Source organism: Cetorhinus maximus, chromosome 23, assembly GCF_964194155.1.
Source record: "Cetorhinus maximus chromosome 23, sCetMax3.hap1.1, whole genome shotgun sequence".
NCBI classification, from domain to species: Eukaryota; Metazoa; Chordata; class Chondrichthyes; order Lamniformes; family Cetorhinidae; genus Cetorhinus; species Cetorhinus maximus.
In genome coordinates, this window is record NC_135901.1 from 24572338 (window position 1) to 24599737 (window position 27400).

A 27400-nucleotide genomic window follows, 5' to 3' on the forward strand; every position below is an offset into this window, starting at 1 on the left:
GGTCAGTCCCTGTTCCAGAGTCAGTCCCTGTTCCAGAGCCAGCAATGCAAGGTCTTCATGAAGGCTTTGCAGAACTCCGCATTGAAGCTCGTGTGGATGATGGGGTTGATGGTGCTGTTGACGTAACCCAACCAGGCGCTGGTGGGATGTAGCACCACTGGCAGTGGACGTTCAGGATGTGAGTGATGAAAAACGGCAGCCAGCAGATGATGAAGACGCCTGCCAAACCGACAGAGAGGGAGAGAGAGGAAAAGAGTCATCAATGCACGTGTGGGCCATTTGTCATCGCAATGCAGTGACTCGCGAAAGGGTTCTAACCCCACTCAGAGCTCCTCAACCATGTGGCAACAGGGCATCCATTAATTTCTTGTAGTTGCTACTTCTTTGCTAAAATTCACATTACATCCCTGGCACACAAGCTTACAAATTTGGTATAATTGGTATAGAATCCAATCCTATGACATAGCGATTCCATACAACTTAGCCTATTGTTCTAGATCATTGTAACACTATAGGACTCAGACTAATCTACTTGGTGTATGGTAACACCATACACAGCCAATTAGTCTAGATCATTACATTTCCGTGCAGCTTGGCCTATTGCTCTAGAACTTTGCGGTCTGGTGGAATGCAACCTATTGTTCTAGATCACAGGAAAAACCCATGGAACTTGGACTGTTGATCTAAATCATTGTTCTACAATGCAACTTAACCTATGGTTCTAGATCATTGTGCCACAAGGCAACTTTGACTATTTTTTTAGATCATTTCAAGACTATGGAAGTTAGTCTACAGTTATAGAGCATGTAATTTAGCCTACAGTCCTAGATCACTGCAAGATCGATAATATTCACCTCAACCACTCCCTGTGGGAGTGAGTTACACATTCTCCCCACTCTCTGTGTGAAGAAGTTTCTCCTGAATTCCCCATTGGATTTACTAGTTGTTGTACGACGCTGATAGTGCTGGTATCCCACCACTGCCATGTTGTATTATGCTGCGTGGTGGTGTCTCAACTATGAGACCTTGAGACTTGTAAATTTAAACATGAACTCTTTATCTATTTACAGATCTCAGGTTACTGTAATGCATGGCGCTGCTACCTCCATGCAGGCTGGTTCCAGAGTGTTCTCTCTAGACTGTTCTCTCAGTCTGTTACCATGTGACTTTGTACATCATACCGTGGGTGGTGCTATTCTCCAGTCCCTCTCTAACCCTTACTCTGCCGAGCACCTTTACATTACAGTGGCATGCAGGCACATACAACACTAGTGACTATCTTATATTGATGGCCGTCTAGTTCAGGTCCCCCAACCGCCTTAACCTCCCCCACCCCACCCCACCCCAAAAGTGGAAACAACTTCTCTAGGTTCACCCTGTCAAAACTCTTTCATAGTTTTAAAGGCTTCTATCAGGTCACCCCTCAGCCTTCTCTTTTCTAGAGGAAAGAGTCCCAGCCTGTTCAGTCTTGCCTGGTAGTTATAAGCTCGTAATTCGAGTGCCATCTTTGTGAACCTTTAGTTACATCTTCTCCAGTGACTCAATGATAGTTTTTGCAATTATGGAGACCAGGAATGTGCTCTGTCCTCTTCTAGATAAAAGGGACGAGATCTTCTGTGCCATCATGAACCATTCTTTCATCTTATATTCCTCTATTGTTTCCTTCTATGTTCCTTCATCGTGACACTGTTAGTTTATGTCCAGATCTATGCCATGCTGAGATGGAGGAGGAAGCACGTGGCAGCTAAGAGGATCAGCGTTGCCATGGAGCATGAAACCCTACCGCCCATAAAGGTCGGAAGAGTAAATAAGCTCAAATATTAAAATGAGGGGATGTGCGTACTGGGCGTGGTGTAAGTGACTGACCTTTAACCTCTAGACACTGCAATTAAATCCCGCCCAAGTTTGCTTTGTGTAGAGGCTGCACGGGTTCAATTCGACATGGGTTAGAGTGGCTTCGATCCATTTTGTATCAGACACACTGCCACGATGCAGAGTTGCTTTCAACCTGCCATTTAAGGGAGGATACAGATTGACTGAGGAAGTGATGTCACCACAGGTATAGGATGTTAGCCATTTGGAGGAGGCTGCAGAGTGGCAGGTGTAGAGGGAAATGTACATCTAACCCCGTGTTGTACCTGTCCTGGGAGTGTTTGATGGGGACAGTGTAGAGGGAGCTTTACTCTGTATCTAGCCCCGTGCTGTACCTGTCCTGGGAGTGTTTGGAGGGGACAGTGTCTTGCTTTATTATTTAAAAAACATGCTTTCAGGGTGAAATTTCCTTGTGCATTACTGTGCGTTTCACACAATCATATTCCACCTGAAACATTCATTCCCTCTACCACCGATGCACAGTGGCAGCAGAGTGTACCACCTACAAGACGCATCGCAGCAACTCACCAAGCCTCCTTAGACAGCACGTCCCAAACCCATGACCATGACCATATAGAAGGACAAGGGTAGCAGATAGGTGGGAATACCACCACCTGGAAGTTCCTCACCAAGTCACTCACCATCCTGACTTGGAAATACATCGGCCGTTCGTTCACTGTCGCTGGGTCAAAATCCTGGAACTCCCTCCCTAACGGCACTGTGGGTGCACCTACACCACATGTTCTGTTCTGCCAGTTCTGCCATTCAATAAGATCATGGCTGACCTGATTGTCACCTCAACCCCACATTCCTGCCTACCCCCGATAACCTTTCAACCACTTGTTAACGAAGAATCTATCTAGCTCTGCCTTAGAAATATTCAAAGACTCTGCATCTACCACCTTTTGAGGAAGAGAGTTCCAAAGACTCACGACCCTCTGAAAGGAAAAAGTTCTCCTCATCTCTGTCTTAAATGAGCGACCCCTTATTTTTAAACAATGACCCCTCGTTCTAGATTCTCCCACAAGAGGAAACATCCTCTCCACATCCACCCTGTCAAGACCCCTCGGGATCTTAAACGTTTCAATCAAGTCACCTCTTACTCATCTAAATTCCAGTGGATACGAGCCTAACCTGTCCAACCTTTCCTCAGAAGACAATCCACGCATTCTTGGTATTAGCCTGGTAAACATCCTCTGAACTGCTTCTAACACATTGACACCTTTCCTTAAATAAGGTGACCAATACTGTACACAGTACTCCAGATATGGTCTCACCAGTGCCCCGTAGAACTGAAGCATAACCTCCCTACAATCAATTCCCCTCGCAATAAACAATAACATTCTATTGGTCTTCCTAATTACTTGATGTAAAGGCTATTATCCTTTTGTGATTCATGCACTAGGACACTCAGATCCCTCTGCATCTCAGAGCTCTGCAATCGCTCACCATTTAGATAATATGCCTCTTTTTTATTCTTCCTGTCACAGCCCCGCCACCTGGTGCCAAAAGGGCTGGAGAAGCAAGTTGCCCGCTACCATTTTAAGTCTGTTGCTGTGCAGTTTCCGCCAGGTGGAGTGAAATTAAAGCCCCTTTCCCGATCTTCTCAGGACTTCACAGCACCGAAGGAGGCTAATCTTCATCTATTCTGCATTTCCTACACTGCCAAAATCCGAGAGGTTATAACTCTCAGGAAAGACTCAACAGGCTGGGGCTCTTTTCTCTAGAAATGAGAAAGCTGAGGGGTGACCTGATTAAGATGATGAAAGGGGTTTTTCGATAGGGTAGAGAAAGTCTTTCTATTTGTGTGGGGTGAGACCAGAACTAAGGGCTATCAATATTTGATTGTCACTAAAAGGTGAGATGGCGGCATACCATTAATGTCTGGACTACTAATCCAGAGGCCTAGGCTAATGCTTTGGGGGACACGGGTTCAATTCCCACCACAGTGGTAGGTGGAATTTAAATTCAATTAATAAATCTGGAATTGAAAGCTAGTCTCAGTAATGGTGACCATCAATTGTCATAAATACCCTGTTTGTTTCACTGGTGTACTTTCGGGAAGGAAAGTGTGATAGAGTTGATTTTCTAGGCAGCTTTGCTTGGTGGAAACGTTGAACTTTATTTACAAGACGGCAGCAACAGTTACATGTGTGCATCTAACTCTATAACTAAAGAAGAATTCTCTCCTCGAGAGTCCCCGTGCTGCTAACTCATTGGTCTATACAGATCATGTGATCTTACAACACAGGAGTATTCTTAAAGCTACAGTCCTACGTTTACCAGAACTATAATTACTGCCGCCACACCGCCCCCCCACCTTAAACTTTTCTTTACCTTTTGTATTTATCTCATGCCATCACAATATTTACACAGGTCACGAAATTACAAATTCAGTCTTTAAGATGATTTCCTGATCTGTGTGGAACGTCGAAGCTCCACGACTTCCGATTCTTCTGCAGGAACGATATTCTCTGGAACCGCATTAACATCAGGTACCTCATTAGACACAGGCGGTTCAGTGTCTTCCACTCCGACAGAGACATCGGGCATGTCTGTCCTTGGTTGAGCAACTTCAACAGGAACCATAGGTTCAGCAATGGTTACATTTAGAACATCATTTTCTTGGGATATCTCTCTTCCTCTTTAATAAGCAGGTACTCTGGTGATACCTTTTACCTGGATTTCTTCACCTGTGTACGTTTTCAACTTGGTGGAAGTTTATTCCAAATTTAATTGTTGAGCACCTTTATTTAAATATCTGAAAGTGTGTTTTCCAACTACAGTGGTAGAAGCACCAGTGTCTACTTCCATTATTAAGAGTTTCCCATTCACCTGTAAAGTGACAGTGACTGGCTCTGTCTTCCCAACTCTCATGTTGAATAAGGATTAAATGTCAGAATTGGTTGTTTCTGGCTCTTCCTCACTATATATTTCATTGGGCTTTGTTTGTTGCCTGGAAGCCTGTTTAATGTCACATTGCAATGTTTCAATATGTGTCCTCTTTTGTGACAAAAATAACACTCCACCTTTTTAAATTGCCAATCGCTAGGAGTGTGATTGTTTCCACGTCGATAAAAATTAGTTTTCGAATTTGCTAATAAACTGATTCCTCAATTTTCGGTTAGTGGGGGCTGTTTCCCCCTTCCTGGCGGAGTCCTGGATTTTCGCGCCACTTTCAGTTGACCGTTCCCGCCCAACTAGGAAAATGCCACCATTTTGTGCACCTTGAATCGCTTGTGAATCCCTTCCAGTGATTCCCATCGCAGGCGCTATTTCTAACGCTTTCTTAAAATCAAGATCCACTTCAGTCAGCAATCTTCGCTGAATAGCATCCTCTTGCACACCAGAGACCAAAATGATCTCTGAGCATGTCATTCAGGCTTTCACCAAAATCACAATATTCCATTAGTTGTTTTAATTTCGCCACATAGGTAGCAATGGTCTCTCTCGGGGCTGTATTCAGTGAATTGAACGTGAACCTCTGCATTGTGACTGAGGGTTTGGGTTGAAAATATTCCTTATTGTTACTAATTTACTGAGGGTCTTCAAGTCAGGGGCACTGGGGGCCGTCAAGCTTTGAGTTAAACTGTAGGTTTTGCCCCCATAAATACTCAGGAGAATCGCTCTCCTCTTTTCCTCCCCTGTGGTTAAAGGTACAGTCCTATGTTTATCAGAACTATAATTACTACAGGAAACCCTTTTATAGACCCACAGAGATATGGTTGACTCTAACCCTAACAGTGATGGGTCATTCAGTTGAAGGGTGATATTGACCTTGCCAGTGGATGCCCACATTCCTAAAAATAAATCCAATGGTGAATTCAGGAGATACTTCTTTACCCAAAGATTGGGGAGAATGTGGAACTCACATCCAGGGAATGGTTGAGGTGAATAGCATCGATGAATTTAAGGGGGAAGCACGATAAACACACGAGGGAGAAAGAAATAGAAGGATATCATGAACGGAGTGAGGTGAAGAGGGAGTGGGAGGGGGCTCTTGTGGAGGAGAAACACCGGCACGGAGCAGATGGGCCGAATGGCCTGTTTACGCACTGGCGAACGCCATTGAAAGCCCTCCGGTTACCTGTCGATGCTGATGGCACACAGGCTGAGGATGCTGACTGTGCACAGCATCACGTCCAGTGTCACAAAGATGTCACAGTGAACCCAGCTGAAACGCCACTCGCCAACCACCTTTAACCAGAGCAAAGTACAAACAGCATCAGCAACAGTTCACAGCCAGGGTGGCATCCCTTCAAACAAACCCTTCCACAAGATCACAGAACACTTCCAGACATCCGGACGTCTGTTCAATGACTGGAGCTTTATATCCAGCCTTAAATCCAGATAAAAGATCTACATTCTTACAGTGCCTTACCCTTTGGTTCTGACCTGAAATGTTAACTCTGTTTCTCTCTCCACAGATGCTGGGTGTTTCTAGCATTTTCTGTTCTTATTCTGGATTTCCAGCGTCTTCAGTGTTTTGTTCTTCTACTGCCTTTGTTCTTCTACTGCCTTTCTACTACACCTAAGAGCAGTGCTTCTAAAACGCTTTCATCAGTAGACCACTTTTGCAGGCGGTGAGGGAGGGGCGGGGGGGGGGGCTGCAGGGAACAGGGCCCAAGGGCCACCAACCGATCCTACCCCACCCACTTTCAATTGTCTCCCCCAAATAAGCTCATCAGAATTAACGGGAAGAATGGCTCCAAGGAATATGTTTATGGAAACTTAAGGTCATCCAAACTCAATTTTAGATTTCTCATCCCTGTTTTCAAATCTTTCCATGTGTCCCCTCCCTATCTCTGTAACCTTCTCCAGCCCCTACAACCCTCCTTATCTCTGGAACCTTCTCCAGCCCCTACAACCCTCCTTATTTCTGGAACATTCTTCAGCCCACACAACCCTCCCTATCTCTGGAACCTCCTCCAGCCCCTACAACGCTCCCTATCTCTGTAACCTCCTCCAGCCCCTACAACCTTTCCTATCTCTGTAACCTCCTCCAGTCCCTACAACCTTTCCTATCTCTGTAACCTCCTCCAGTCCCTACAACCCTCTTTATGTCTGTAACCTCCTCTAGTCCCTAAAACCTTTTCTATCTCTATAACCTCCTCCAGACCCTACAACCCTCCTTATCTCTGTAACCTCCTCCAGCCCCTACAACACTCCCTATCTCTGTAACCTCCTCCACCCCCCACAACCCTCCTCTGTAACCTCCTCTAGTCCCTAAAACCTCCCTATCTCTGTATGCTCCTCCAGCCCCCACAACCCTCCCTATCTCTGTAACCTCCTCTAGTCCTTAAAACCCTCCCTATTCTGTAACCTCCTCCAGCCCACACAACCCTCCCTATCTCTGTAACTTCCTCCAGTCCCTACAATCCTCCCTATCTCTGTAACCTCTTCCAGCCCCCTACAACCCTCCCTATGTCTGGAGCCTCCTCCAGCCCCTATCTCTCTCTCTCTCTCTTTCTATCTATCTCTCCCTCTCTCTTTCCTGCTTTAAGACGTTCCTTAAAATCTCACTCTGTGACTGAGCTTTTGGTCACTGGTCCCTCATATCTCCTGATGTGGCTCGGGGTAAAATATTGTTTGATAATCACACCTGTCTCCTGTGAGGCACCTTGGATACACTTCATTAAATTGAAGGTGCTGTAGAATCATAAGTTGTTGTTGAAATTATAAACTTTCTGTTGCTGTTTTGCTGTTGACAGATTTGCACTCATTGACATTTTCATTAAATAACACATCAATTATTCATTCATGTCAGAGAAAAAGCCTAGACATTTTCATATTCTAAACATGAATATGCCAAGAGAACGTGTTGATTTGAATCATTTGAATATGTGTTCTAACATCATCTTAACAATTTTCTGTTGAGAAACTAACACTTATTTGTACCTACATTAATCAAACTTGGAGAACATTGGCTTAACACTTGGGTCGTTTTATGCATTTGTCACTGATGTGGTGTCTTCGATGAACAGACCACAGGAGACTCAGGTACAGGTTATGATCGTTTATTCGAGCAATTGCAAGGAGGGCACCATCTCAATACAACTTGAGACAGTACTCTGCTAAGGTACAAGTGTTCACCATATTTATACATTATTGGTCACAAACAAGAACACCCTCCAGATTCCAATCTTCTCAGACAATTAAACAGACAAGTCTCTGGTACAAAGGTACATGCATCATCTGACCCTACTTTCACCCAGGCAGAGACCTGCCTTCCTATCTAAGCTGGGACCATCTGTCCTTCCCCTATCTGTTGAAGAGCACACTTAATCTATGTTATTGCCATCCTCTGACTCCAGTCTAACTCCCAGGATCTTGCTGGTGATTGCAAACCCTGAGGGTGTACAAAGTTTGAGAGTGTATAAGATTCATCTGGTTTAACTGTTTAATTGTTGATTTACTGATTTGCGCTGGCCTCCCTATAGATTCTAATTTAAGTAATTCATTCCCTTATAATGAATTCTCCCTTACCATAAATTCTCATTTACTTTCTTCCCCCTAAAAGTCACAGAGGTCCATTGAGATATTACATCTCCATTGAAAAGAATATAAAAGGCGAAAATAGTAATTCGGGTAATTTCAAGATGAAGAATGTTCCAAGAGATTAAACGCTTGTGGACAATCTAGATAGTACGAAGTATAAATTAGTTTGACAAGCACTGCATATTACTGTAATTCTCATTTCCTATAAAACTAATTTTGCTCCAGGTTTAATTGTGTGAGAATAGTGCGATTAGATATCTAGCGGAGACATTATACAAAATTAATTATCTACCAGTTGGATGATAATGAATATTTTATCATCTATGCACTGAACAGCTTCATTGTGCCAGCTGATCTCATGTTTGCTTTTTCTTTATTTGAAATAGTAATGAAGGCGATTGAGAGATGGGATTGCGAGATTCGCTCTTTGGAGGATCACAACACTCAGAAGCGTGCCCGACAGCTGCAATACTAACCCCCATCCATGACAATTGTTCAGCAGCCGAGGGTTGGCCGCAACAACGTGGGAATGGTTTTTGTTAAGGCGGATAAGCCTTCGGTGCAAGTGAGCGTCACCAGCAGGGGGCGAGGTGAGGAAGAGCGACTTTTAATCACACAGCGAGTTGTTGTGATCTGGAAGGCGCTGCCTGAAGGGGCGGTGGAAGCAGATTCAATAGGAGCTTTCAAAAGGAGGGAATCGGATAAATACTGGAAGGGGAGAAATTTTCAGGGCGACAGGGGAAAGAGCAGTGGGGGGCGGGGGGAGAGTGGGGACTAATTGGATTGATCTTTCAAAAAGCTGCAGCAGACTCAATTTTCTTTTTATCTTTTTCATGGGATGTGGGCGTTGCTGACAAGGCCAGCATTTGTTGCCCATCCCTAATTGCCCCTGAACTGAGTGGCTTGCTCAGCCATTTCAGAAGACAATTAAAAGTCAACCACATCACTGTGGGCCTGGAGTGACATGTAGGCCAGACCGGGTAAGGTCGGCAGATTTCCATCCCTAAAGGGCATTAGTGAACCAGATGGGTTTTTAGGACAATTGATGATAGTTTCATGGTCACCATGACTGAGATTGGCTTTCAGTTCCTGATTTATTAATTGAATTTAAATTCTACCAGCTGCCTTGTAGGGATTTGAACCCATGTCCCCAGAGCGTTAAACTGGGCCTTCAGATTACTAGTCCAGTGACATTGCTACTACGCCACTGTCTCTCCATTTGATGGGCCAAATGGTCTCCTTCTGTGCTGGACCATTCCATGATGACCCAATCGAATGGTGAAACAGGCTTGATGGACTGAATGGCCTGCTCCTGTCCCTATTGTGTGCAGTTCTCCTTACCTAAGGGTATACTTGCTATAGAGGGAGTGCAATGAAGGTTCACTAGGCTGATTCCTGGGGTGGCAGGATTGTCATATGAGGAGAGATTGGGCTGACTAGGCCTGTATTCACTGGAGTTTAGAAGAATGAGAGGGGATCTCATTGAAACGTATAAAATTCTGACAGGGCTGGACAGACTGGATGCAGGGATGACGTTTCCTCTGGCTGGTGGGGTGGTCTAGAACAAGGGGTCATAGTCTCAGGATCTGGGGTCGGCCATTTAGGGCTGAGATGAGGAGAAACTTCTTTATTCAGAGGGTGGTGAACCTGTGGAATTCTCTACCACAGAGAAGTCACTGAGTATATTTAAGAAGGAAATAGATGGATTTCTAGACTCCAAAGGCATCAAGGGGTATGGGGAGAGCACGGGAGTGTGGCATTGAGATAGAGGATCAGCAATGATCATATTGAATGGCGGAACAGACTTGAAGGGCCGAATGACCTACTCCTGCTCCTATTTTCTATAGCCAGGATTTTATGGCCCCACCGCGGTGTGTCGCTCCCCCAGCGGACGCGGTAAGCCATTTAAATCTCCATTTAGTTCGGCGGGACCGTAATATCCCGCCGGGCAGGAGGGGACATAAAATCCTGGCTTATGTTTCTATATGGTCAAGTTCAGTCTTGTGTTGTTCGCCAATCGCCTGGTATCTAAATAGATGACCGGAAGAGAGACCTTGTTCTGGTCATGACTGTTATGCAAGTGACTGGCTCCAGGAAGGGTAGTGGGAAAAGGAATTAGGACCTCTTTGGCGGGGGGTGGGGTCGCTGAGGTGTGATGTCGGTAGCTATGACGCCCAACGCCCTTCGGGGCCCTCCCGCCTATCAATAAGCGGGACCGAACTAACGGTTTTACCTCTAGATAGACGACCCAGGGCATCACCAGCTTGGCCACCAGTAGGTCTGCCACAGCCAGGCTGACGATGAGGTAGTTGGTGGTGGTCTGCAGTGCCCTCTCCCTGGACACTGCCATGCACACCAGCACATTGCCAAACACCACCACAAAGATCAGGAGGCTGAGCAATGCCGTGTAGTAATTGTAGCGATGCCTCCACTGCTCACTGGCCCTGTTGCTCCAGGGCTCCAGCTCCGTCATCTGCGAATCATTCAGGGCTGCCATGTTTGGAGCAGCCATTGACTGTGACCTTTGAACTCCAACCTCCTCAGAGGCCTACAGAGGAAAGAAGGCAAAAATTTAACTCCAACCAAGTGGGAAAATGGTGCAACAACACCGGTGATCCAGGCACCAAGGGTGAAAAGGAAGCAATAGTGGCAACAACAACTTATATTTATCTAGAGCCTTTAGTATGGCAAAGCGTCCCAAGGTGCTTCATAGGAGCATTATTACATTTGACACCGAGCCACATAATTCGGTTCAAGAGGTCAGTTTTTAAGGGGTATCTTAAAGGAGGAGAGAGAGAGAGTCGGAAAGGTTTAGGGAGGGAATTCCAGAGCATAGGGCCCCATGCAGCGGAACGCACGGCTGCCAATGGTGGAGCGATGGGAATCAGGGGGTGCTCAAGAGGGCAGGATTGAGGAATGCAGGGAGGGTTAAATCAGATGATCTGGTCGTTAACCGCCTTGAAGTTGGCGGGATCTTGCTGTGCTCAATTTGGCACCCACCTTTGGTACTTCCGTCATTTGTTGTAAGAGGCTTTGGGACATGGGCAGGTCCAAAATGCGAACAATAGTTCTCTAAAGTGTTCACATAAACACCCCTTAAACGGTGCCTTTTAATCCAATCTAGTTGGCTTTGTCCAACAGTAAAGATTATGGTCGGTGAAGGTGTCATCTCCGGATGTTTAAAGGTAACTTAATCCGATTCCATTAAAACTGCCTCATCAAGACATTTATTAATTCAGTAAAACCTCTTGTGTGTCAAGCATTGTGCACAGACCATTTATAAGCACTAATCAGTTCACATGAGGGATGTGTGTTCACAATACCTTGAGAAGATAATTATATGAAATCTATCAGCAGCCATGATATGAACTACACAATTGCGGTCCCCAAACTATTGTTAACTCATTCATTGTATGTCGACTGGTCTACACACAGAATTAAATTACTCAATAGATAATGATCTGCAGAGATAGGATTATACTCAGGGACAAAAACCCACCAGTGTGCTCTGCCTCCTCCCCTCTCTCTCTCTAGACTCTTTCCCTTCATAAATCCGCCTCGTCCTCTCTACTTGCCTCTTTGAAGACTGCCCAATCCTCTCCTCTCTTCCTGCTAAGTGGACCTCCAAAGTAAACCACATGGGCCAATCTCACCGGGTATCAACCAGCCAATCCTGTCCCTCAGGCCAACCCTCGGGTACCCTCCTCTCTCTTCCGAGGTTAAAAGCAGGGGAGGGAAGAAATGCGTGAGGAAGGAACGAGGGAGAATGGAAGGGAAGGAAGGATGGAGGAATGGGAGGAATAAATTGGGGAAATTGGTTGGAAGGGAAGGAAGGAAGGAAGGGAGGGAGGGAGGAAAAAATATGAGGGAAGGAAAGAATAAACCACTGGATTCCATCCGACCCTTTCTCCCCTGTATAACCCACTGGATTCCCCCCTGACCCTCCCTCCTCTGTAAAAACAACTGGATCCCACCCTGACCCTTTCTCCTCTGTAAAAACCACTGGGTTCCACCCTGACCCTCTCTCCTCTGTAAAAATCATTGGATTCCACCCGACCCTCTCTCCTCTCTATAACCCACTAGATTCCGCCCTGCCCGCTCACTTCTGTAAAACCCACTGGATTCCACCTCGACCCTCTCTCCTCTGTATTGCCAACTGGAATCCATCCTGACCCTCTCTCCTCTGTGTAACCCACTGGATTCCACCATGACCCTCTCTCCTGTGCATCACCCACTGGATTCCACCATGACCCTCCCTCCTCTCTAATAACACACTGGATTTCATCCTGACACTCTCTCCTCTGTATAAACAGGGAGAGGGAGAGAAGGAGTGGGAGACCAGGGGAACGGGAGAGACGGAGAGAGACCGGGAGAAATTGGAGAGTGGGATCATCCTCCGCCATTTTCTCCAACTCCAGCATGATGCCACCACCAAACACATCTTCCCTTCACCCCCCACCGGCGTCGTTCCGTAGGGATTGTTCCCTCCGTGACACCCTGGTCCACTCCTCCATCACCCCCTACTCCTCAACCCCCACCTACTGCACCTCCCCATACAAATGCAAAATATGCAACACCTGCCCCTTCACTTCCTCTCTCCTCACCGCCCAAGGGCCCAAACACTCCTTTCAAGTGAAGCAGCATTTCACTTGCATTTCCCCCAAGTTAGTCTACTGCATTCGTTGCTCCCAATGCGGTTTCCTCTACATTGGAGAGACCAAACGCAGACTGGGTGACCGCTTTGCAGAACACCTTCGGTCTGTCCGCAAGCATTACCCAGACCTCCCTGTCGCTTGCCATTTTAACACTCCACCCTGATCTCTTGCCCACATGTCTGTCCTTGGCTTGCTGCATTGTTCCAGTGAAGCTCAACGCAAACTGGAGGAACAGCACCTCATCTTCCGAATAGGCAATTTACAGCCTTCCGGACTGAATATTGAGTTCAACAACTTTAGATCTTGAACTCCCTCCTCCATCCCCACCCCCTTTCCATTTCTTCCCCCTCCCTTTTGTTTTTTCCAATAATTTATATAGATTTTTCTTTTCCCACCTATTTCCATTATGTTTAAATGTATTCCATCCATCGCTTATTTCACCCCACTCCCACTAGAGCTGCCTTGCTTGTCCTGCTCTCCACTCTTAATTAGCACATTCTTTTAGATAATATCACCACCTTCAACACCTCTTTGTTCCTTTGTCTGTGACATCTTTTGGTTATCTCCTCCTATCACTGCTTGCTTGTCCCAACAACCCCACACCCCCCCCACCCCACCTTAAACCAGGCTTATATTTCACCCCTTTCTTATTTTTACTTAGTTCTGTTGAAGGGTCATGAGGATTCGAAACGTCAGCTTTGCTCTTCTCTGCCGATGCTGCCAGACCTGCTGAGTTTTTCCAGGTATTTCTGTTTTTGTTTTGGATTTCCAGCATCCGCAGTTTTTTGTTTTTGTTTTTAACAGAAAGACCCAGTTTTCCCCTGGAGTTTGAGACAAATCAGCTTCCAAAATGATGCAGAGTTTTAGCCAATGAGGGAGATCTGGGCTCAGTCCCGCCCCTCATTCACTTCGATTGGTTGGAGGACCAGCAGCTTCCGCTCCAGTCCCGCCCCCTCTTCCTATTGGTCCACAGCTGCCGTCATGCGCAGTGTAAGTGACGGTCATGGACAGACGCTTGTTTGTCGCATCTTCAGGCAGTAAGCATTGGACGACCCAGTGGCGCTATTAGGGGCCGTGGGTGGGCGGGAAGGTTTCATAAACGCCCAATGTAGTCCAGAAATTCCAACCAAGAGGCTACCGGCCCCGCGGCTACACCGAGCGGCAGCTATGGGCCCTTCCCCGGTTATGAAACCCGGGTTAACGGTCTCCACCTTTCTCGGGGGCAACGAACAGCAGGACGCATGCGCAGACGCCATCTTTCTAGGGGGCAACTTGTAGCAGTGCGCATGCGCTTTCAGATCTGGCTGCAGGAACATGTGAATGAGGAGCAGGAGCTGACCATTCGGCCCCTCCAGCCTGCTCCACCATTCAATAAGATCATGGCTGAACTAATTGTAACCTAAACCCCACATTCCTGCCTACCCCTGATAACCTTCCGCCCTCTTTGCTTGTCAGGAATCTATGTAGCTCTGCCTTAAAAATAAAAGACTCTGCTTCCACCGCCTTTTGAGGAAGAGAGCTCCAAAGACTCACAACCCTCTTAGAGAAAAAAAAACTCCTCATCAGTGACCCCTAGTTCTTGATTCTCCCACATCCACTCTGTCAAGGCCCCTCAGGGTCTTGAACAAAAATGAAAATACCTAGAAAAACTTAGCAGGTCTGACAGCATCTGCGGAGGGGGATACAGTTGATGTTTCGAGTCCGTATGACCCTTCATCAGACCCTCCCCTCAGGATCTTAAAGGTTTCAATCAAATCGCCTCTTACTCTCCTAAACTTCAGTGGACACAAGCCTCGCCTGTCCAACCTTTCCTCTTAAGGCAATCTGCCCATTCTTGGTATTAATCTGGTAAACCTTCTCTGAACTGCTTCTAATGCATTTATATCCTTCCTCAAATAAGTAGATCAATACTGTACACTACTCCAGATCTCTCACGAGTGTCCTGTACAACTGAAGCATAACCTCCCTACTTTTGTATTCGATTTCCCTCACAACAAACAATAACATTCTGTTAGCTTTCCTAATTACTTGCTTACCTGAGAGAATGTTGTGAATTTCTATCCTGTACTGACAGGGATGGATTTTGTAAACTCCCTTTCCAGGGGTTTAGATGGGAAGGATTTGCACACAGCAAACTCAAATCGAAAATTATGTTTGTCATCTCTGATATAGGTCTTTAAAATTCTGATTGGGTTGGGCAGGTAATGTGGACAGAATGTTTCCACTTGAAGGTCTAACCAATACTGGCGGCCATGAATACACAATAGATATGAATAAATCCAAGAAGAACGCAGGAGATATATGTTTCCTCAGACAGCTATGAAAATGTGGAACTCACTACTACTGGATGTGGTCGAGAAAAATAACAGATATTTTTAAAAGGAAACTAGATGAGAACATGGGAGAAAAGGGATTAGAAAGATGAGCTGAAAGCCTGAGATGGGGTTAGCAGAATGGGGGAGACTTGTGTGGACTAGAAACTCGAGTACAAACTAGATAGACTGAATGGCCTGTTTGTATCATGTGTATTCTATGTAAATTTGTAACTTACTTTACAGGATAATAGAGGAGGAGGATTTGCAGTCAGGAAAAGCAAAGCAAACCTCACGTCTGACAGGTTCAATCAGTCATTGGAATCTGAAGATTCGTACATCTGAAGGGATTTAATTGACTGCCTCAGCTGGAAACTGGTGAGAGGCTGTTCACCTGCTACTCCCGTAGGAAGGGTTGATAGAGCTGGTAGACATGCTGACACGACAGTGAACTCACAATAGCGAGAGACCGTTCACCTGCTCCGTGTGTGGGAAGAAATTCATGTGTTCATCCAACCTGCTGGCACACCAGCTCAATCACATTGATGAGGATCCTCTTCAATACTCTGACTCTGAGAAAAGCTTTGAAATCTCTGAGGAACTGGTCCAACACCAGCGAGTTCACACTGACAAGAGACCGTTCAGCTGCTCCCACTGCGGGAAGAGGTTCAGGCTGTCCTCCCGCCTCGCGGAGCACCAGCTCCTTCACACACACGAGAGGCCGTTCAGCTGTTCTCACTCTGGGGAGTCGTTCAGCGAGTCAGTGCATCTCATTGAGCACCAGCGAGTTCACACCAAGGACAGGCCGTTCAGCTGCTCCCAGTGTGGGATGAGATTCGCTCAGTCCTCCCACTACACTGAGCACCAATTGGTTCACTCAGAAAAGAGACCTTTTAAATGTACTGAATGTGAGAAGACCTTCAAAAGAAGCATTAATTTGCTGAAACACCAGCGCATTCACACTGGGGAGAGGCCGTTCCCTTGCTCCGTGTGTGGGAAGAGATTCACTCATTCAGTTCACCTTCTGACACACAAGCATGTTCACACCAGGGAGAGGCCTTTCCTCTGCTCTGTGTGTGGGAAGACATTCACTCGATTTTCACACCTTTTGACACGCGAGAGTATTCACACTGGAGAGAGGCCGTTCACCTCCTCCACGTGTAAGAAGGGATTCGTTCAGCCAGCTGACCTGCTGAAGCACCAGTGGGTGCACACTGGGGAGAGGCCATTCACCTGCTCAGTGTGTGGGAAGGGATTCACTCGGTCCTGCTATCTGCTGAAGCACCAGCGAGTTCACACCGGGGAGAGGCCGTTCCTCTGTTCCATGTGTGGGAAGAGTTTCCCTCGTGCGTCCCACCTTGTGATACATGAGCGTGTTCACACCGGGGAGAGGCCGTACCTTTGCCCCGGGTGCAAGAAGAGATTTACTTGTTTACAACACCTGCTGAGACACCGGACTGTTCACACTGGGGAGAGGGCGTTCACCTGCCCTGTGTGTGGGAAGGGTTTCACTGAGTCATCCAGTCTCCAGAGACACCGATGCACTCACACTGAGCACAGGCTGTTCACCTGCTCCATTTGTGGCAAGAGATTCGCTCAGTTGTCCTACTACACTGAACACCAACGCGTTCACTCTGATAAGAGACCTTTTCAATTTTCTGAATGCAGGAAGAGCTTTAAAAGAAGCAATGACCTGCTGAAACACCAACTCATCCACACTGGGGAGAGGCCGTTCCTCTGCTCCGAGTGTGGGAAGGGATTCGCTCATTCGTCCGGCCTGCTGAGGCACCAATGCACTCACAGCGGGAAGAGGCTGTTCACCTGCTCCGAGTGTGGGAAGGGATTCATTGATTCATCCCGCCTGCTGAGACACCAGCGAGTACACACTGGGGCAAAACCGTTCACCTGTTCTGTGTGTGAGAAGCGATTTACTCAGTCTTACAGCCTGCTGAAACATAAGCAGCTTCACGTTACTGACAAAGTTAGAATCGGTTGTTGCTGCTAAGAACCACGTCCAGGACTGAACCTTTTCTCCTTTCTAACTTTAGATTATTTCAGTTCGCAGACATTCAGTTGCTCTCATGGACAAGTCCCAGCTCCCCATACCTTCCCGAGTGTCTCTCCTAGCCTTGAGATCCAGGGAAGGTATCAGTAACATGCACTGGATCAGGAAACCCAAACTCAGCCTGTTAATCAGTTCAGCTACTGGACTTAGTGTGGGTCCCATAGCATCTCTCTCACCTTCGAAGTGTGAATAGAGCATCACATCTGTAAACATGGTTTAAGTTGAAATCCACTCAGCAAATGTATTGGAGAGGAGCCTGAAGGCTGATGAAACTCTGTTAAACTGTCAGTGTACTCCTGTACTGCTCTGTGTTTTGCCTGTAATGGAAAATGCCTGAACCTTTGCTGTTATGAAATGAGGGTGTATATTAATGAGCCTCACATCCTCACTCATGTCTGCTGCAATTGTGTAGAAAGGGGATGTGTAAAGAGCTGGTCTTTGTATGGAGATGTAAACCAAGGAAACGGTATCTGTGTGTGATAGTGACACAACCTTGTGCTCACACTCAGAACAATGCACAGATATCCTTGTGGTTGTGGTTTGAGCAGGGCCAGATCACGAATGGAGTGAACAAGTTAAATATAAATATCTCGAGTGTAGCTGCAGCTTGTTGGATCAGAGCTGGGGAGAAGGGAACTCTGAATCCACTGTATTATCTCTTTCTCTGGATCGAGTAACTACGTTTTTGAATATAATGGTATTTTATTCAAGAAATATATTCACAACTCAAAGGCTGAATTGTAACTTACATCAAAAAAATTCATAACATTTAAAATATAGACTAAATAATCAAGTTAAAAACATGGAAACGTGACAATCATGTAATGATAAAAATAGATAAATTCAGCAGCTAACAGGGAAGTGGTGAACATGGTATTAAAACAAGGAATATTGAATTAAAATTATTTTAAAATTACACACCAATACACTATTCTGAGATTACAGGCTCTGAAGAAAAAATGATGACAGTTATAAGTACTTCATTGAGGACTGGAATCAGGTAAGGAATTACTCTGTCTATATGATTGCAGTGCTGTTAATAAAGTCAGGAAAAGACAATCTGTTGTTGTGAGCTTGATTATCTGGTGTCTGAAACCACAAGATTCAATATTTAGAGTCAACAAGATGAACAAGGAAATACGTCACAGCCCAATATTCCAGCTCAATATTCACAGGAGAAAGTCTGTTATCTGACATCTCAAGCGGACAGAACAGAGAAAGATCCCAACTGTAAGAAACCCGCAAATCATTTGTAAATATCTTTCAAATGTTGACAGATTCCAACCGTCAGTTTCCATTTCATTGAAGTCAGTGGAAGGTGAGAGAGATTAAAGGTTCCATATATAAACACAACTGGATGTTGTCATCGCTTTACATTGATAGAATCAGGAGTGTCACATAAAATATTTTAAATCCTCATCATAATTACCATCATTTTCAGGCTTGAAACTTAAACCTGTTTCACATTCAGTCAGGAACAGATCACAGTTTTACACCAATCTCTGATTTGACTGCAGGTTTCCAGAATTCACCATTGTTCTTCCTGACTCTAAACACAGTTGCAAAGGAGCTTTCTGTTCTGTGTCTAGGAGATCTGAACATTGGAAGAGTGCGGCTGGGCCACATTTCTTACACACCTCAGGATTAACCTGCAAGTTCAGTCCTGGATGTAACTAACAACAGCAATAACATAATCCAACTCCTGCAGTCAGTTGTGAACTCGCTGGTGTCTCACCAGGTGGGATGACTGAGTGAATTCCTTCCCACACACAGAGCAGGTGAACGGCCTCTCCCCAGCGTGAATTTGCTGATGTTTCAGAAGATGATATGACTGAGTGAATCCCTTCCCACATGTGGAGCAAGTGAACGGCCTCTCCCCAGTTTGAACTCGCTGGTGTGTCATTAGGTCAGATGACTGAGTGAATCCCTTCCCACACCTGGAGCAGGTGAACGGCCTCTCCCCAGTGTGAACTCGCTGGTGTATCAGAAGGTGGCACGACTGAGTGAATCCGTTTCCACACCCAGAGCAGGTGAACGGCCTCTCCCCAGTGTGAACTCGCTGGTGTGTCAGAAGGTGAGATGACCGAGTGAATCCCATTCCACACTCGGAGCAGGTGAATGGCCACTCCCCACTGTGAAGTCACTGGTGTGTTCGCAGATACTTCTTGCTTTTAAAGCTCTTCTCACAGTCAGAACATTTAAAAGGTCTCTGATCACTGTGTACAAGTTGATGTTCAGTAAGACGGGATGACTGAGTGAATCCCTTCCCACAGACAGAACAGGTGAATGGACTCTTCTCAGTGTGAACTTGCTCATGCGCCAGCAGGTCAGATGAGTAAGCAAATGCCTTCCCGCGCACACAACACCTGAACGGTCGTTCCCCGGTGTGAACTCGTTGGTGTGTCAACATACTGGATAACTGAGTGAATCTCTTCCCACATAGAGAGCAGGCGAACGGTTTCTCCCCAGTGTGACTGCGTCGATGAGTTTCCAGCTTTGACGGAGAAATGAATCCCTTCCCACAGTCCCCACATTTCCATGGTTTCTCAGTGGTCCTGGTGTCCTCGTGTATCTCCAGGTTGGACGATCAGTTGAAGCTTCATCCTCACACAACACCTGTACAGTTTCTTCCTGCTGCACATGGTGATGTTTTTCAGGCTGTGTAACTGGTTAAAGCTCTTTCCACAGCCAGTTCACTGGAACACTCTCACTTGGGTGTGTGAATCTTTTCCCCCTGTAAAAGCAGTTTACCAGAGTTATCATTGTAAACACAGGATAGAAATTCAGAACAGAAAATTCTAGTTTCCTCTTTCATTCCCCCAAATCTATAAACCTCTGTCCCACACACTCCTCTCCCTCTCTGCTCATTGTTCCAAATGGAGTGTCCAGTCTCCTAATTATTGTTTTCTCCACTCCAGATTATCTCTCCTCCTGTCCTTAAACTGGTGACTCAGGTTGTGGATCAATTCCACTCCTTCACTTTAATTCCACCAAATACTTTGGGTCAAAACAGCAGATTATCTTTCATGTCTCTACTAGTAATTTTAAATAAACAGAAATAACCACCTTTTCCCAATTGGGCCTTTGGTTCAGGTGGATGCCGAAGAGAAGCCGGAAGCGACAGGTAGAGATTCCGGACCAATAGGAGGAGAGGGGCCGTGGTTGGAGGACCGAGTGAGAACAGCTTGTCCGCCAACCAATCGGAGTCAGAGGGGCGGGGCCTTATTCTCGCGGCATGAGCCTCGCGCAGGCGTAGTGCAGGGCACTGAGTGGAGCGTGCGCAGTGCGGGTGCTGGAGCAGGATGCAGGCGGTGCTGTGGCCTCTACGGGGAGAGAGTTGACCCCGGGCAGGAGAGGAATAGAGCCAGTGAGTGGACTGAAAGGCTTCACAAGTATCTTTTGTACGTTTCAGGATCCGAATAAGAATCTAGAGGTTCCGCGTTTTGACCAAACGCAGCAATAGCTGTGGGGCTTCCGATAACAGCCTCGGAATAAAGGCCGCCATCTTGGCAGCAGGAAAGTGCAGAAATGCGCATGCGCGGTCATCCCTGTCCCTGTTAGCAGGAGAGAATGTTGTGCATTTCTATCCTGGACTGATAGGGATGTATTTTGGAAACTCCTTTTACAGGGGATTAAATGGGAAAAGATTTCAGGCATCAGTGTGATTGGAATTGCACCGAGATATTCAAAATCCTGGTCAGATCACACCTGGAGAACTGTGTGAGAGTTCTGGACACCACAGTGTAAAAGGACATGCTGTGTAGGCCTTGGAGGAAGTGCAGATTTACCTTAATGACATAAAAGCAAAACACTGGGGATGCTAAGTTTGGAATGAAAATAGAAATTCTCGAAATACTCGGCAGGTCTGGCGGCATACGTGGTGATATAATATGACTTCTCCAGTTCCAGCATTTTCTGTTTTATTTACCTTACCTGAACCCGGACTCCAAGGGTTCAATTAGGATGAGTTACATAAATCAGTTATTATGGCACAGAAAGGCCATTCCTCCCATCAAGTCCATGCTGGTTCTCTACAGAGCAATTCAGTCAGCCTCATTTCCCTTCTCTATACTTAAACCCGACACGTTTATTTCCCTCAAGTGCGTGTCTCGGTTCCTTTCTAAAATCATTGTTGAACTCTGCTTCCACCACCCTCATTGGTAGCGAGTGCTAAGTATTCCCACTCACTGTGAAAAAAATATTCTTCCCTTGTATCCCTTGCCAAAACCTTAAATGTGCTCCCTAATCCTTGTACCGTCATCTAATGGAAACAGCTTTTCCCTTGTGCATTTCATCTAAATCTGTCAAAATCTTGTGCACCTCTATCAAATCTCCCCTCAGCTTTTGGTCCAAGGAGAAACCCAGCTTCTCCAAACTAACCTTGTAGCTAAATTCCATTTTCCCTGGAACCATTCTGGTAAATCTACCGTGCATCCTCTCATTGAGCCTCATATGCTCCTTAAGGTGTGGTGAACAGAACTGGACACAAGAATCTTCTTCTAACCTAACCGGAACTTTATAAAGGTTAGCATATTTTCCCTACTTTTGTACTCAACGTCTCTATTTATGAAGCCCAAAATCCCATATATTTTCCTAACTGCTCTCTCAGTCTGGCATGCCACCTTCAAAGATCTGTGTACGTGAACTCTCAGGTCTCTTTGTCCCTGCACACTCTTTAGAACTGTACCATGAAGTGTATATTGCCTCTCCCTATTCCTTCTACCAGAATTCATCACCTCATTGTGAGTTCTGAAGAAGAATCATATTGGACTCAAAATGTTAACTCTGTTTCTCTCTCCACAGATTCTGCCAGACCTGCTGAGTTTTTCCAGCACTTTCTCTTTTTACCTCATTTGAAGGTTATATTCCCTGGAATTTAGAAGATTAAGAAGTGATTTGATCAAAGCTTTCAGGATGTTAATTGGAACTGGTAGGGTAGATAGAGAGAAATGACTCCCACTGTTGGGGAATCTAGGACGAGGGGACGTAGTCTGAAAGTTGGTGTCAGATTTTTCAGGAGTGAATTTGGAAACACTTCTCCATGTAAGCTCGGTAGAAATTAGGAGCTCTACTCATCAAATGGCAGTTCATGCCAGGTCAATGTTAATTTAAAACCTGACACTGATGAATCATTACTAACCAAAGGTATTAAGGGACATGGGGCAAAGTGTCACCGATCAGCCATCATCTCATTTCATGGTGGAACAGGCTCGAGGAGCTCAATGGCCAAATCTTAGAATCGTAGAAACTTACAGCACAGGAGACCATTCAACCCTTTGTGCTTGTGCTGTCTCTTAAAGTGCAGTCATGTTTAGACCAACACACCCACTTTCTATTTGTAACCCTGTGAGTTCCTCATTCCCAAATCCCTGTCAACTTCCTTTTAAAATTCCTTATAGGATCAGATTCCAGCACCTTTTCAGGTCGAGAGTTCCAGATCCTGACAACCCTCTGACAGTGAAGAAATTGCTGAATCCGATATTGAGTCTGGAAGGTTGTTAAGTGCCAGATTGAAAGATGAGCTGCTGTTCCTCGAGCTCCCATTGGAACAGTTCAGGAGGCCAAGGGCAGAGAGGTCAGAGTGGGGCAGAGAATTAAAATGACAAGTGACTGGAAACTCAGGGTCAAGTTCACAGACTGAACCGAGGTTGTTCCACAAAGTGATCACCCAATCCGTGTTCGATCTTCCCAATGTAGAGCAGACCACATGGTCAGCACTGAATACAGAAACTAAATTGCACGAAGTTCAAGTAAATCACTGTTTGGTTTCATGGTTCAAAATCTTGGGAACAGCCTGAAGAAAGATTCTTTATTTGAAGAGTAAAGATCGCAAAGTCAAGCAAACTGATCATCAGAATATTAAATTCTGAATATTAAATTCTATTCCAGTTATAACGATTTTTAATATCAATAGAAATGAACCCCATGTGTCCGAATGAACACGGTTCAGTCCTGGATGTGATTCATCCAGCAGAGTCCAAGCCCTGCAGTCACTGGTGAACCGGCTGGTGTTTCAGCAGTTGGGATGATCAATTAAATCACTTCTCACACACGGAGGAGGTGAACGGTCTCTGCCCAGTGTGAACTCAGTGTTGTCTGTATTGGACATGATGGTTTTCCCATGTACCAGCTGCCCTTGTCTTTCTGGTTGGTGGGGTTTGTTGGTTTGGGAAATTCTGTTAAAATTCTGCTTGAGGTGCAGATGGATGAAGTCCATCTCCTTTTCCCCTCTTCCAACTTTCTCTCTCTCTGTCTCTCACTCTCTCCTACCATAAAGGTCAGAGGCTTGTGTAGGCCCAGACTGGGTGGTAGGTTCCCTTCCCTGAAGGACATTAGTGAACCTGTTGGATTTTTAGGACAATCCAATACTTTGATGGTCAGTTTTTCTTGTTTTAAATTCATTTTACAGGATATCGGAAAGGGAGGATTTGGAAGTGGGAATCTCAAACCAAGCATCAGATCAAGGCCTGACAGAGACACTCAAATCATCAGGACCTGAATACCATTGGATTTTAAACATGGAAGGAAAAAGCACCGTTCATAGTGAGGAGAAACTGTACACGTGTTCTGTATGTGGACGAAGATTCAGCCAATCATCTGGCCTTTCGAAACACAAGTGCAGTCACGACCGGGTGAATCGTTGGAAATGTGGGGACTGTGGGAAAGGATTTAATTACCCGTCTGAGCTGGAAATTCATCGGCGCAGTCACACCGGGGAGAGGCCGTTCACCTGTCCCGACTGTGGGAAGGGATTCACTTGTTCATCTACCCTGCTGACACACCAGCGAGTTCACACTGGGGAGAGACCATTCACCTGCTCTGACTGTGGGAAGAGATTCACTCGGTCAACCATCCTTCTGAAGCATCAGCGAGTTCACACTGGGGAGAGACCTTTTAAATGCCCAGACTGCGGGAAGTATTATAAAAGTTCTGGGGAAGTAATGCGCCATCAACGTATTCACACTGATGAGAGACCATTCAGGTGCTCTCACTGTGGGTCAGCATTCAGGCAATCATCCGAACTCACTGTACATCAGCGTATTCACGCTGGAGAGAGACCGTTCACTTGCTCCGAGTGTGGGAAGGGATTCATTCAGTCATCCCACCTGCTGACACACCATCTAGTTCACACTGGGGAGAGGCCATTCACCTGCTCCAAGTGTGGGAAGGGATTCACGTGTTCATCTCACCTGCTGACACACCAGCGCAGTCACACCGGTGAGCGGCCATTCACCTGCTCTGAGTGTGGGAAGAGATTCACTCAGTCATCTGCCCTGCTGAAACATCAGCGAGTTCACAATGGGGAGAAGTTGTTCACTTGCTCTGAGTGTGGGAAAGGTTTCACTCAGTCATCCAACCTGCTGACACACTGGCGGGTTCACAATGGGGAGAGACCATTCACCTGCTCTGAGTGTGGAAAGGGATTCTCTCAGTCATCCACGCTGCTGAGACACCAGCGAGTTCACAAGTAACTAGAGTGTTGGAATTTTGCGACTGAACCATGTTCATTGGGGTCTGTTTCTGCTGATATTAATGAATTCCAGCCCAGTTATAGAACATAAGAAATAGGAACAGGAGTAGACCATTCGGCCCCTCGAGCCTGCTCCGCCATTCAATAAGATCATGGCTGATCTTCTTGTGTTTCGATTTCCACATTCCCATCTAACCTTTGATTCCCACTTTTGATTTCCATATTATGGATAAAAGTCAAATAAATCAGCTTTGTGTAAAACATGCAATGTGTTGAGTCTTGTAAATGTTTCTAACACAAGTTAGTTTATTTTGAAGGGCTCTCCCACTCCCCTATCTCCTCAATTCTCACCTCCAACAACAAGTGTGAGGAGCTCGTGGAGCTTTTCTGTCACTAAGATTGAGACAGTCCGATCAGCTGCCCCTGCTGCTTCCCTCCCTTCCACTCGCCCACTGGGACAAACTGTCTCTTACGTTCTCCTGTCCTGGGCCTGAACTCACAACTTTCTCTAGTTTCCCTGCGACCTCCCCTCAGGCAGGTTTCCTTTGGCCTCTCCAGGTTGGATGATTAGACAATCAGTAGAAGCCTCGTCCACAGACAAAGCACAGAGCCCAGAGTGAGACTGGGGTGGGGGGAGGTGTAAGAGTAGTGGGAGCTAGGGAGGGGCAGGGGATGGTTAAGCGTTGTGAGAATGCAGGGGTTTGAGTTGTGAAAGCTGGGGAGGGGGGGTGTGGAGCAGTCATTTTTTCACTGGTCTTTACGATGGAGGCAGTGATGGGGCCTCAGACCTCATTCTCTGGACACGTGAATAATCACAAGAAAAGAAACACTCGTAATGGAGCCTCGGACCTGATGGCAGGACTGTCCCAGCTGTGTCTCCGCTCCACAGCTCTGCTGCCCCAGAGGACATGACAGCAACTCCTCAGCCCGCAACCTCACCAGGGATTATGACCCACTGTTCGGGAACCCCTGCTGTAAGGTATTGTCAACATTTTTTGTTTGAGTTTTCTGTCTGCAAATCCTCTCCCTCTCCTATCCTGCAAAAGGAAAGGTTGGACAGGCTAGGTTTGTATCTTCTGGAGTTTAGAAGAGTAAGAGGCAACTTGATGGAAACATATAAGATCCTGAGAGGTCTTGACAGGGTTGTTGTGGAGAGGATGTTTCCTCTTGTGGGAGAATCTAGAACTAGGGGTCACGGTTTAAAAATAAGGGGTCGCCCATTGAAGACAGAGATGGAGAGATTATGAAGAGAAAAAGTGAGTCTTTTGGAACTCTCTTCCTCAAAAGGCAGTGGAAACAGAGTCTTTGAATATTTTTAAGGCATAGGTAGATTAATTCTTGGTAAATGAGAGTGAAAGGTTATTGGGGTCGGTGGGAATGTGGAGATGAGGTTACAGTCAGATCAGCCATGAACTTATTGAATGGTGGAGTAGGCTTGAGGGGCTGAATGGCCTCACTCCTGCTCCTAATTTGTCTGTTAGTCCAACAACAAGTGTGAGGAGCTCATGGAGCTTCTTTGTCACTAAGATTGAGATAATCTGATCAGCTGCTTCCCTCCCTTCCACTAACACACTGGGCTGAACTGCCTCTAATTTTAATCCTTGCCCAAGACCTGAACTCACGTCTTTCTTTAGTTTTTCTCCCATCTCCCCTCCTCTCAGGGCTCATCTTATCCATGAATCCCACCACCTGCTCCATCGACCCTATTCCCACTAAACTGCTGATCAGCCAACTTCCCCATGTTCACTGACTTTATTAATGGTTCTCGCTCTCAGGTACTGTCCTGCTCTCCTTCAAATTTGCCATCATCAGCCCCTCCTCAAAAAAGAAATCCTTGACTCCCCCATCCTTTCACTGACCCACCTGCAGGCTCTCTTTCCTCTCCAATGTCCTTGAACCAAAGTCCCAAATCCATGCCCACCTTTCCTGGAACCCTCCAATCAGGTTTCTGCCCCTGTCACAGTGCTGAAACAGTTCTTATCAAAGTCACAAATTACATCCTATCTGACTGTGAGAAAGATAAACTTTCCCTTCTCGACTTGTCTGCAGCCTTTGACAAGGTTGACCACATCATTCTGCTCCATCACCTCTCCACTGTTGTCCAGCTGGGAGGGGCTGCTCTCTCCCGACTCAGGCTGTGGGTCAATCCCACTCCTTCACTCTAATTCTACCAGATAATGCAGCTCACAACAAGAAATCATCTTTAATGACTTTATTGGTAATTTTCAATGTTTGGAAAGAATCATCTTTTCCAACTGTGTCCAGTGGTTAGTTCAGTCAGAGCTTCCTTCTTCCCAGGTCTGTTCCAACAAGCTGTGTTTATTTGAGTCACATTTCTACAGACTCACTCACTCGGTAAGTGATCAGATCTCACTGAACTATGACACAAGCTGTGTCTATCTGAGTTATATTTACACAGACTCATTCACTCAGTAAGTGATCAGATCTCACTGAACTATGACACAAGCTGTGTCTATCTGAGTTATATTTATACAGACTCACTCACTCAGTAAGTGATCAGATCTCA

The 27400-nt window shown here is 46.0% G+C and overlaps 4 protein-coding genes across 5 annotated transcripts in view; 2 read left to right on the forward strand and 2 right to left on the reverse strand.

The window, feature by feature from the left end:
• The window catches only part of LOC144697062 (uncharacterized), a 464933-nt gene extending 439451 nt beyond the window's left edge, over positions 1-25482 (forward strand). The window contains exons 1-2 of one of the 2 annotated variants that reach the window (XM_078568856.1): positions 20685-20803; positions 23812-25482. In XM_078568856.1, the coding sequence (XP_078424982.1) occupies positions 23921-24874 (954 nt within the window). In that variant the 5' untranslated portion in view covers positions 20685-20803; positions 23812-23920 and the 3' untranslated portion in view covers positions 24875-25482. Of the gene's footprint in view, positions 1-20684; positions 20804-23811 lie in introns of those variants that run through there. The other variant, XM_078568857.1, reaches the window with a different exon arrangement.
• Positions 1-27400, reverse strand: part of LOC144697259 (uncharacterized) — a 488548-nt gene that overhangs the window by 146098 nt on the left and 315050 nt on the right. The gene's annotated exons all lie outside the window — the stretch shown is intronic.
• LOC144696942 (uncharacterized) lies at positions 14019-17342 on the forward strand. Its single transcript, XM_078568661.1, has 2 exons — positions 14019-14062; positions 15584-17342. Exon 2 carries the CDS (start codon positions 15840-15842, stop codon positions 17340-17342), a length of 1503 nt encoding a protein of 500 aa, XP_078424787.1. The 5' UTR covers positions 14019-14062; positions 15584-15839.
• The window catches only part of LOC144697322 (uncharacterized), a 166914-nt gene continuing 157257 nt past the window's right edge, over positions 17744-27400 (reverse strand). The window contains exon 3 of the mRNA XM_078569302.1: positions 17744-20018. Within this exon, the coding sequence (XP_078425428.1) occupies positions 19111-19500 (390 nt within the window). The 5' untranslated portion in view covers positions 19501-20018 and the 3' untranslated portion in view covers positions 17744-19110. The remainder of the gene's footprint in view (positions 20019-27400) is intronic.

What these genes read in the sequence shown, in the direction of transcription:
- LOC144696942 (XM_078568661.1), top strand. Translation starts at nt 15,840, where the DNA reads ATGTGTTCATCCAACCTGCTGGCACACCAGCTCAATCACATTGATGAG.